Below are 12,023 nucleotides of genomic sequence, written 5' to 3'. Positions count from 1 at the left end.
TCTTTTGGATTGACTAAGTTTTGTTCATTTTTTGTGATACATGTGATAGAGGTTTTAGTTTCCAGTTGTTTTATTTGCCATGCCAATAATTTTCCAGCCTTGTCACCTTGTTCATAAAATGTTTGTTTTAACCTTAAAAGGCTTGATGCAGCCCTGTTACTGGACTGTTTGTCATATTCTGCTCTTAGGAGTAATAACTCTTTTTTTGCTTCCAGATCCCCATTTTCATAAATTTTTTGTTGTGTGTGTTTTATTTTGTTCTCTAGTTGTGCAAAATTTTGTTTGTCTTTCTTATTTTTATAGCTTGTGTAACTAATTATTTTTCCTCTAAGAAATGCCTTAAAGGCATCCCATCTAATGCAGGCTGAAGTTTGATCTGTGTTGAAGTAGAAAAAGTCATCTATTTGTTTTCCTATGTATTTAACAAACTCTCCGTCCTGCAGCCATTTGTGTTGGAATCGCCATCTAGGAGGGTCGCTGGATATTTTTTCATCCCTGTATACTAGGCAACATGGAGCATGGTCCGAAATTACAATATTGTCATATGTACATTTTTGGATTTTGGACATCAATTCAGAAGAAATTAGGAAATAATCTATACGTGAGTAGGTTTGAAATGTTGCAGAATAGCATGAATAGGCCTTGGTTTGCTGATTTAATTCCCTCCAAATATCTAGCAGTTTTAGTTCTTTCATTGATCTCAGAATACTCAGTCTACAGTTGTTATGAGTTTGGTCGGTTCCTGTGGATCTATCCTGGCTTGGATTTAAGGTACAGTTAAAGTCCCCAGCTATTATAAATTGCCCGGGCAGCGCTGAAAGTGTAAGGAACAGGTCTTCGTAAAACTTAAAATCATCAGAATTAGGACCGTAAATATTAACCAAATTTAATGTTTCCAACAATAATGATCCTTGTATTATTAAATATCTACCCCTCTTGTCTTTAATCACATTTCTGACATGGAATGGTACAGATTCATGAATAAGAGTCATCACTCCTTTTGCTCTGGAAGAAAATGCTGAAGCAAATACGCTCCCTCGCCACCTTCTTCTAATAATTTTTTCGTCTTCCTCTAGAAGATGGGTCTCCTGAAGAAAGACTATTTTGGACCCCATATCTTTTATTTTGTTTATTACTTTTTTGACCTTTTTGAAACATTGCAATCCCCTGCAATTCCATGTTACAAAGTTTAGATCTACTCCTTGCATTAATTTGGACAGATCAAAGTATTTATTTGCATTTAGAGTAAATTGTCTCTTGAAAAAAAAAAAGAGATCTGTATTTCTTTTCAGCTGCTGTGAAACTTTCACATAATACAATGAACATTTTTTAAAGAGAAGCCTAACTAACCTGGATATAAGAGAACATATCCAAAACACCAAACTTGAACACCCGTTACCCCATTTACCCAACTGAATGGGTTTCCCTCCCCCCACATTGTGTCTCCCGCCATGGCACGTACCTGATCCTCTCTCTGGGAGGAGCAGTCTGCCCATGTCACTCAAATCGAACATTAACGCCACTGCTGGTCGTGCCTTGACCAAAAATAATTTTTCTACGCTGCTAATTTTCACTTAATGTATACAGTTGTAGAAATTGTTTCAAAAAATATTATTAATTAAGAAAAAGAAAAATTAAAGGAAGAAGAAAAAAAGTCACTCAGATGTTTCCATATTGGAATGCCAATTTTCCCGTCCCGTTACCTGTTTCTCACAACTGTTGAGAGAATAGTATGTCAGATCAGAATCACTTTCACTCGGAGTTCTGGATCTTCTTGAGAAACTCTCGAGCCTCTGTCTGTGTTTTAAAGGCGTGCGTCTTCCCCTCGTAGGTCACCAGTAACTTTGCTGGGTGGATCACTCCGTGCTTTATCCCCAATCTGCGCAGATCCTCTCGAACCGAGTCGAACTTTTTCTGAAGCTGGTGCACTCCCGCAGCGAGTTCCGGGTAGAATCGGATCCGCTGCTCCTTGTAGCGAAGATCCTTTTTGGCCCGCGCCGCAGAGACAACAGCCAGCTTATCCTTATAGTTAAGGAATCTCATGATGAGAGTGCGAGGTGGAGCGTTGCCGTCTCTCCGCGGTCCGATTCGGTGCGCTCTTTCTATGGTCAGCGGAGTCTGAAGCATTTCGGTGCCGAGCGCCTCTGGAAGCCACTTTTCCAAGAACAGGCACGGGTCCTGTCCTTCAGCTCCTTCTGGCAAATTGACAAGTCTTAAATTGTTCCGCCTTGATCTTGATTCCAAATCTAAGACTTTGTCCTCCAGAACCTTTCCTTTGGCTTCCAGTGCGCTCACCTTGGCCTGCAAAACGCTGATGTCGTACTCCGTGTTGGAAATGCGCACCTCCGTTTGTGTCACTCGTTCAGCGCAATCATTCAGTTCCTGTTTTGTCTTCGACTGCCAATAAAAGTTTGTCAAATCTTGTAGAAAAGTCTGTCTTCATGGAGGTCACAACAGACAGTATTTTATCCACCTTGCTGCTTTCCTCCTCGCGCGTCTCCGCCATTTGGACAGTGGCAGCGTTAGCCTTCTGCGCTTCCCCTCGAAGACGAAACTCCGTTAACTTGGGTTGCTTAGAATTTTCAGTTGTTTCTTTTCCAGTTTTAGGTTTTTTAGGCATTATTCCTTCATTCCTCTTGTAATTTAGTTTTGGATAGCAGCAAGTAAAGTTCTTGGTATAGCACGAGCTGCAGAGCGGCAGAAAACACGACTTTTCACATGGCCGCCATAACCGGAAGTCATGTTTTTGTTTATTATTCTGATGATGGAGGACACATGTCAAGAAAATTGGCTTCAATTGCATTTCTGAGTATTTCTTTATTCGAATCACTGTGAATCACGAGCAGATGAAAAAAGATTTTTAATGTCACCACATCAAAAACCGCTAGAGGGAAGAAAGCTCTTTGGACTTAAGGTGTTTAGAAAGTACCTTGCTGTCAGAACCTGCCAGCCGAGGCCGTTTTTCAGGCCTTTTTAGCCGTATTTCTGGCAACATGAAGATGATCTTTCTCTGTGAGGCTGATGGCTCATGTCACGGACGCTTGCAGCCTTGCTTAAGGATCAACCAATCACAGAGCGGTGTAGGAAGACCTTTTCAGTGACCACCAAAATCCATGACGTAAACGAGAATGCAATATTTCTCAAAGTTAACATGAATTTTCGTCGGGTGCCGGCTACTTTTGAGGCCCCTGTTGTTTGGCTCATTGGAATTCTGATTATTTTTTTTTAAAAAAGTCACCCTTTCAGTGAAACTTAGGGTGTTGGCATTAAAGCTGGTTGAAAGAGCTTGTTTGGTGTTGTCATCATCTGTGTATTTGTGTCAGGTGAGCCAGCTGAAACGTGAACTGGAGCAGCACAGGAAGTCCGGCAGCAGTGGAGTTGTCCCTCGACCTCTGACCCTTCCTGAGGGCCTGAGTCCCAGCAGCACTGAGGTCATCAGCTCCCTAAATGTATACGCCGTTCGATTGCTTCAGGTCAGCGCCGCTCTCCCAGGAAGCTTCAGACTTACAGAGGCACACACTAGGATGCCACACTGTCGGTTTAAAACCCAAACACGCTACATCGTTGAACAGAATCATGGGGAAAGTGAATCGTTGTACTCCTACTGCTTACTAATATTAAAAGGGTCAAAAACAGGTTGTGGTAAACTTAAGAAGGATTTATTATTTATTGTTTTATTACATTACACTTGGATTAGTATGAGCAAACTGAAAGGTTTGCTTACTGGATCGCAATATATCGCGATATTTCATTTGGCGATACATGTATCAATCTAGAATTCTTTCAGGGCGATATCTCTTTAATTGTTTATGAGCGTCCTTCAGTGTTTTTCACTTAAACCTCTGACCGATAGTTGGCAGCACCGCACACTGAGCCTCTCTGAGCAGCTCCACACCAAACAACCACAAGATCTCGCGAGAACCAGCTTGTGTTAAATATTCAGTCAGCCTTGCAGTTGTTTGTTATATTTATAGTGAAAATTATTTTGTTGTGTAAATCAAACAATGTTGACTGTTCCCTTTAAGAAAGATAAACCATACCAAAAGATAAGCACTATGAATTTGTTTGGGTCAAAGCAATTTGTGTGTAAGATACATTTGCAGTGCTTAAGGTTGGGATCATTAAATAAAAGGAATTTTACCATTTTATTACAATGAAAGGTGTATTAATATTCAGGTCAAGTTTTTTTCTAGGTCAAACTCTTTAAAAAAATATTAAAAATTTTTTCAGGGGTAATATTTTGATGTATTGCGATACATATCGTATATCTAGAGTCTTGCCAATACACACCCCTACTTATTAGCAAATTCAAAAAGAATTTTTCCTATTTCTTGTTGTTTTGTCATGCACAAAAATATCGAACCAAACTAAAAGCGTGACCAAAAAAGTCTAGATTTGTACCTGATTACGGGGCAAGTCGATTGTTGTATCCCTAGCATGGAATGACTTGATGTTGTCACTGGAATGTTTAGGAGCTCGGGAACAAGGAGGAATTAAACAAGAAACTCACTGTAACGTTGGAGGAGTACAAAGAAAAGTTTGCTGTAGTGAGCCATCAGCAGGGACTTCTCTATAAGGAGCATCTAAGGTCGGTTAACTAGAATGGGTTTTCAAATTCAGCCGTGAAAGAAACACACTGTGTTTTGAATTTATAGTGAGAAGGCAGAGTGGCAAAAAGAGAAAGAAACACTCACAGAAATGAAGACCAAGCTGGAGGAACAAAAGCAGGTGGACAGCATTAAAATCCAGCAATTTAAAGTGAGTACAACTCTTTACAAACATCTAAAATCCAAGAGTTTGGTTAACAGGGAGATCAGCTGAGATACACAGAAATGAGCAGAGACGCACACACACCCAGATGGTTTCTGTATCCCAGAGAAAGCTATTTTGTCAGCACTCGCTCATTCCACTCATCAGGATCTGCTAAACACTCTTGAGAAAGAACCAGAGGACATCCGGAGGCAGCTGAGCGAAGCTTTTCGTAAGGTGACAGTGCTGACGGTGAATGAGATGAAGCTGACTCGCCGCTACACCACCCTGCTGGAACAACAACAGCACCTCCGCAAGGAGAACAGCAAACTGAAGGAGGAGAGCAGCCACATGCGGGTGTCCGTCATTCAGAGGATCGGCCACCTGCAGCGATACAAGGTAGCCATCATTAGATTATCCCTCGTCCAAACAGAGTGGGGTTTCCTAAAAAGGTTGGAATTATTCCGTTGCTATCCACAGTTCTGTATCTTTTTAACTTTGATATCTTGTTCGTGGGTAATTTAAACCTTTATATATTGTGAAACCATACCAAAGTAAACTAAACCTGTCATCGGTGAGCTCTTTGATCATCTGCTTTCATCTCTTCCCCTCTGTGTGAAGCTGATCAGTAATAGCGGGGTGTTGTTTGACTTTCCCCACCATTTAGATCCAAGATGTAAGTAGTATTTCTTGGATTGAAGCGAAGAGAGGTTTTTTTTTTCATCAGAAACTATTTTGGCAGCAGGCTTGGAATTCTCTTTTTCTTCTAAACGTCTGGAGACGGTACGGGCTCCTGTCAGGTTGCGGCACAGAGAGATTCACAGGTATCTACGGTGCCATCTCAAACAACCCCCCCCCACCAGTGCCTTTCCTGTTCGTCCACCCATTATCCGACTCTGAGCTTGCTGCTACACTGTGGTGGTCTTTAAAAAAAGCCTTACATGTGCTGCCCCCCATCTGAGGCTGAACGGTGATCTAATCCCAGCATGTGCTCCCAATATTGATCAGTTTTCTTTTCACGTTCTCTAACAAAATGTAGTCTCTGAGCTTTATTGTGAACAACAGGCATGTTTTTTTTTATTGGATTACTCCGGTGCTGTTTACTGTCCATGAGCTGTTGCCGCTTGTGAGGGATCGAGCGGCCAATGAGGACAACAGAAGTTTATCAAAAATGAAAGTTTTAATTTTTCTCAAAAAATGTAAAAAGATGAACAAACTGGGCCCTTAAAAGAGGTCAACAGAAACATAATTAACTCAGGCAATAACTTTAACTTAACCAACTGAACAGACCACGTAACAGAAACAAACTGACCTAACCAAAGACACAACAGGGGAACATATATAGTGGCTGATCAGACCACTTGAGAAACATGGGGGGGGGGAACTAACATGACTACAAAAGACATTTAACAAAGAATATAAAGACAAGACTAAACACAACACTTAGTCTCCTAGTGAAAGAGAAAAACATCAAAAGCTGAACAAAATGAATAATGACCAACAGAAGCAAAGCAAATAAACATTAAATAAGTCCATTAGTTTCTCCCCTGGAGGCTTCTGTAGATGGCGCCTGCCCAATTGCCTGGCTGGAGTATTTAAAGGCTGTGAAGACTTGAGCTCCTCCTTTGCCAGTCCTCACAGCACAGCTCCAGGAGCAGAACCTCAGCCACACCCGTAGCGACCAGTAGCCCCCTCAGCACTGGCAACTCAGAACAGGTGACATCAATTAAACAAACCAAAATAAGTAAACTAAACAAGTGTACATGTGCTAGAAATGATTGAAAATAAATAAATGTATATTTTAACTCAAAGAAATGTGTGCATTTATTTAAGAATAAAGATTCTGTAATAATGAAATTAAAAAGAAAGTGTGCAATGCTGAAGGGAGGTTACCGCCATGTTGTTTGTGGGTGTGGCAGGGTATTCTGCCATCACACCGCTGCAGTCATTTCCCCGGCTTGGTCTGTTGTACAGCACGTCTGTTTTTCAGATCTAGTTGTGAACGTGGTGAACTTTGCCTGGTGTTAATTTAAGAGGACAGCCGCTGCTGCTGTGACTTACTGGGGCTCGTTTTTTATTCCCAGATTGATGATGCAGCTGCGCTTCTGCTGCGTTCCCGTTGGTCACTCATGCGTTTGGATCCTATTCCATCTTAGTGAAATCTGACAATCAAATTTATCACTTCCTTTAGCAAGTGGACATGCGTTGCAGACACGCTAAAGAAAGCAGCGCAAGATCTGCTCTTTTGAGCTGCTTTTGTAATTATGTTATGCCAGTTATTCTTTCTCTTTCTCAAATAATATAACGAAATGACCGAGCTGCAGCACTGTAAGCAGCAAAACTTGGAAACATGGTTTATTTTTAAAGGGGCTCAAGTTATATTAGAATTTATATTTTACATCTCTGTCTATTTTTTAGATTAAGTTGTACTTTTATGTTGAAAAAAAAAAAGTATAGTTGGAGATCTTGTGTTCTTTTGTAAAGTTACACTAGAAGGGGTTATATCCTTGTGTTGTTGTAAACACACAAGCTCTTGCTCTATATACACAATTATACCCATTATGCTGTTTGTTTCTCCCCTCATGATTCAGACGAGCCACAACATTTCACCCTTCATAACCCCTCCTGCCTTCAGAGTTGAATGTTTTGACAAATGCTGTCTGCCAAAGCAAACAGGCGGCGAACAACAGTACCAAGCACAGGTAACAGATGGTTGGACTCTTCCAGGATGACTCACTCCTTCATCATGCAGCAACATGTAACAGGATCTTATGACCTCTCGCAATTTCTTTAAGGTCCATATAAGTGGTGGCGTTTGCATCAGGTAGGCTCAGGTCATCAGTTCCCAATGCCCTTTGGTTTGGTTATTTGACCCTGAGGCGGGTTTTCTTCTCAAAAAGCCAACTGGACTTCTCTTTTTTCTTGAAGACTTTACATTTCTTGTCCAAGAAGCTTCATCTAAACTCAAACTCAGACTTTATTTATTTATATAGCGCCTTTCATTTTGGTTAAAAACACAAAGCGCTTAACATAAAAACAGATAAAACAGTCATAAAAAATGAAAGTTGTTCAAAACAGAAAACAAAGGACAATCCCACAAAGAAGGTACCCCTCCCTCACCACCCCCCGCCCCCATCCCCACCCACCCAGTTACCCCAGTAGAACAGTGAACAGAAACAAATAACTGCAGTTGAAGAAGGTCTGGCTTGGTACTGCTGTGAGGAAACGATATCATGGGGATCCATTCATTCCATGGCCCAGTCGGACCACAGGGGCCATTACCGCAGCGCCCGCCCAACACAGGGCAGCCCAGGGCCCCATCCATGGCTATTAGACCACAGAGTGGGACCCCAGCCCGCCCAACCAGAACGGGCACCACAGCAACGGCACGCCCTACAGGTCAAGCTGGTGGTGCCCAAGAACGATGGATCCCCCAGAAGAAACACTGGAGTAAAAAACATCAGAATAAAAAATAAAAATGATCATAAAATAACAACAATAAAAATAGAAAAAGATAAAAAATAAAATAAGATATAAGAATGTTAGTAATTAAAAAATAAAAAACGTCAGTGATTAAAACATAACCTAAGTATCATTGGTAAAATAACAATAAAAATAATTGCATATTAGAAACAAAGATAATAATAGTCCTTACAAGAAAATAAATAAATAAATAGATAAATAAATAAATAAATAAATATGTAAATAAATAAATAAATTAATAAATACATAGATAAAAAATAAAAAAGACATAGGAAATGATCAAAGTCATATAAAAGCTAAATTAAAAAGGTGGTTCTTGAGCCTCTTCTTAAAAACCTCTACAGTCTCTGTGGCCCTGAGGTTCTCCGGCAGGCTGTTTCACAGGCGAGGACCATAATGGCAGAACGAAGCCTCACCATGTGTCTTGGTCCTCACCTTAGGGACAACTAAGAGGCCAGTGCCAGAGGACCTCAGGGTCCGCGAGGGTTCGTATTTTAAAATAATATCATTTAAATAAGAGGGCCCAAGACCATAAAAACATTTATAAACCATTAAAAGAACTTTAAAATCAATCCTGAAACGCACAGAGAGCCAATGCAGCGATTTTAAAACCGGTGTAATGTGTTCCCGCCCTCTGGTATAGTATCAGTCCTAGTATAAATGACCACTTTGTTAATGATGCCTTACAAGCCCTCAGGAGTACACTCGATGTTGTTGCCCCCCTAAAACCTAAGTTCGTCAGACAAAACCGAGTAGCACCGTGGTTTAACGCTGAAACTCGTTCTCTTAAACAAGAAACCCGTAAGTTGGAAAGAGAATGGCGCCGCTCCGGTTCAGAGCAGTCTCTGAATATCTGGAAACATAGCCTATTAAATTATAAAAAAGCTCTGCGTAGAGCTAGAAGCCAGTACTATTCAACCTTAATATCAGAGAATGGAAACAATCCAAGATTTCTTTTTAGCACTATAGCTAAATTAACTCGCAGTCAGAGCTCAGTAGAACCACATGTTCCTGTTTCTCTCAGCTCTGATGATTTTCTTACATTTTTTGATGGTAAAATCTCAAATATTAGACATAAGTTAAATCAAGTTATTCCTACTATCAGCCCAGAACAGGCTGAAGCGGTAGAAATGGAGGCATCCATAGAAACCTCTGTAACATTAGACTGCTTCACTGCTGTGGATCAAGCGGAAATAACATCAATTATTACGTCCTCCAAATCCTCAACGTGTCTGTTAGACCCAATTCCCACTAGACTTTTTAAAGAAACTTTTCCCCTAATTAATGATCCCATATTAACAATGATAAATGCCTCTCTGGAAACGGGTTACGTGCCACAGTCTTTTAAATATGCAGTTGTTAAACCTCTTCTGAAAAAGCCCAGTTTGGATCCTAGCATCTTGGCCAACTATAGACCGATATCAAACCTGCCCTTTATTTCTAAAATCCTAGAAAGAGTTGTAGTTAAGCAGCTTTACTGCCACCTACAGGACAACAGCCACTTTGAAGACTTTCAGTCGGGGTTTAGACCTCACCACAGTACGGAAACTGCACTAGTTAGAGTCTCTAATGACTTGTTATTGGCCTCAGAAAAGGGACTACTTTCTATTCTGGTCCTGTTAGATCTCAGTGCAGCCTTTGACACTATCGACCACAGTATTTTACTCCATAGATTAGAGCAGGACATAGGGATCAGAGGATCTGCTCTCCAGTGGTTTAAATCCTATCTGTCTGATAGGTATCAGTTCGTTAATGTAAATGGCCATTCCTCTCAGTGCACTCGAGTCAACCATGGAGTCCCACAGGGCTCAGTCTTGGGACCGATCCTGTTTACGCTTTATATGTTACCCCTAGGAAACATAATCAGGAAACACAGCATTAATTTTCATTGTTATGCCGACGATACGCAGTTGTATTTATCCATGAAGCCTGACCAGAATGACCATATAGAGAAACTGAATGCCTGCATCAGTGACATCAAGACCTGGATGACAATTAATTACCTCCTCTTGAACCCAGAAAAAACTGAGGTCATTATACTTGGTCCTAAAAACCTCAGAGATGCTCTGTCTGCTCAGATAGTCTCCCTGGATGGCATAAGTATAGCCCCCAATTCCACAGTTAGAAACCTTGGGGTTTTATTTGACCAGGATTTATCATTAAAGGCTCACATATCTCAGGCGTGCAGAACTGCCTTTTTTCACCTGCGGAATATTGCTAAGATCAGAAATATACTTTCTAAGAGTGATGCTGAAAAACTCATCCATGCATTTGTTACGTCGAGGCTGGATTACTGTAACTCCTTGTTAGCAGCGTGTCCTAAGAGTTCCTTAAGAAGTGTCCAGCTTGTTCAGAACGCAGCAGCAAGATTGTTAGCTGGAACTAGCAGAAGAGATCACATCACTCCTGTGTTGGTTTCACTCCATTGGCTCCCAGTTGATTCCAGAATCAAGTTCAAGATCCTCCTGTTAACCTATAAGGCCTTACATGGAATGGCCCCGTCCTATATTAAGGACCTCATAGTCCCTTACCAACCAATGAGAACACTTCACTCACTAAATGCAGGACTGCTTGTGGTTCCTAGAATTAGTAAAAGTACGGTTGGAGGTAGAGCGTTTAGTCACCAAGCCCCTGTCTTATGGAATAAACTCCCAGTTCATGGAAGAGAGGCCGACTCAGTTTCTACATTCAAAGTTAGACTGAAAACATTCCTCTTTGGACAGGCTTATTGTCAGACTAATTAGTATTCAGAGATTATTTAACTTAATGTTAATTTGTTTAAATTAAACTTAATAACTATTTCTTTTAAAAGGCTGCTAGAAGTTGAAGCTGGGGTAACTATGGTGCACTGGGGTTCTGTCCTCTTTCCTGTTTTTACTTCTATCCTTCCTCTCCTCTATTCTTGATCGTAATTTATCATTTAGTTCTCCATGCTTCTGTTTGGTACAGTGATTCATGTATTGTCCGTCTTTCCCTCTCCCCTCCTTGGGGAGTGGGAGTGCTTCCAGACTCCAGTTGGCTCATCCGTGCTCCAGTTCCTGACCGTTTACCTCGCCTTTGCTCCTGCTCCTACACCTGGCTGTGGATCCTGCCTCTGGCTCATCTCTGGCTCGTCTCTGCTCTGTACCTGACCGAGTACCTCGTCTCTGCTCCTGCTCCTACACCTGGCTGTGGTTCCTGTCTCCGGTTCGACTCGCGCCTTTGACTGTCCCCACAACCACGGCTGGATGAAGCTCGTCTGCTGGACTTTTATATATGTAGTTGTAGATTTAGATAAGTTAATTCTTCTCTAAGAGTTCTGGTAAATCGCCTGTCCGTCCTGGGGGAGGATCCCTCCTTCATGTGGGCACCCCTGAGGTTTCTTCGTTTTTTCCGGAATCCGTTTTTTTTGGGAGTTTTTCCTTACCGCGAAGGGGGGTCTAAGGGCAGGGATGCCAGTATAGCTTAGTCAGTTTGTTAGTTCATTTTAGTATTTTTCTATTGAACTCTTTGTATTCGTGATCCTTTCGATTTCATGTTTTACTTCGAAGCCCATCGAGACGACTGTTGTTGTGATTTTGGGCTATACAAATAAAACTCAATTGAATTGAATTGGTTCTCGTCAGAACTCGTGCCGCTGAGTTCTGTAGAAGTTGTAGATTTGAGATCGACTTTTTCAATAAAACCAGAGAGCAGGGCATTACAATAATCTAAACGACTAAAAATAAAAGCATGCATTAGCATCTCTGTGCTGGCAAGAGAGAGGAACGGGCGGACTCTGGCAATGTTTTTGAGATGATAAAATCCTATTT

The 12,023-nt window shown here is 41.2% G+C and overlaps 1 protein-coding gene across 1 annotated transcript in view; it reads left to right on the top strand.

Annotated features, from left to right (window-relative positions):
- The window catches only part of LOC105357932 (centrosomal protein of 290 kDa-like), a 54,477-nt gene that overhangs the window by 13,788 nt on the left and 28,666 nt on the right, over positions 1-12,023 (top strand). The window contains exons 3-6 of the mRNA XM_023954605.1: positions 3,324-3,473; positions 4,473-4,588; positions 4,656-4,758; positions 4,918-5,148. Coding sequence (XP_023810373.1) covers positions 3,324-3,473; positions 4,473-4,588; positions 4,656-4,758; positions 4,918-5,148 — 600 coding nt within the window. The remainder of the gene's footprint in view (positions 1-3,323; positions 3,474-4,472; positions 4,589-4,655; positions 4,759-4,917; positions 5,149-12,023) is intronic.

Source organism: Oryzias latipes, chromosome 4 (genome assembly GCF_002234675.1).
Source record: "Oryzias latipes chromosome 4, ASM223467v1".
In the NCBI taxonomy this organism is placed as follows: Eukaryota; Metazoa; Chordata; class Actinopteri; order Beloniformes; family Adrianichthyidae; genus Oryzias; species Oryzias latipes.
Note: the sequence above shows the minus strand (reverse complement) of the source record. Positions and strands in the feature narration are given on the sequence as shown.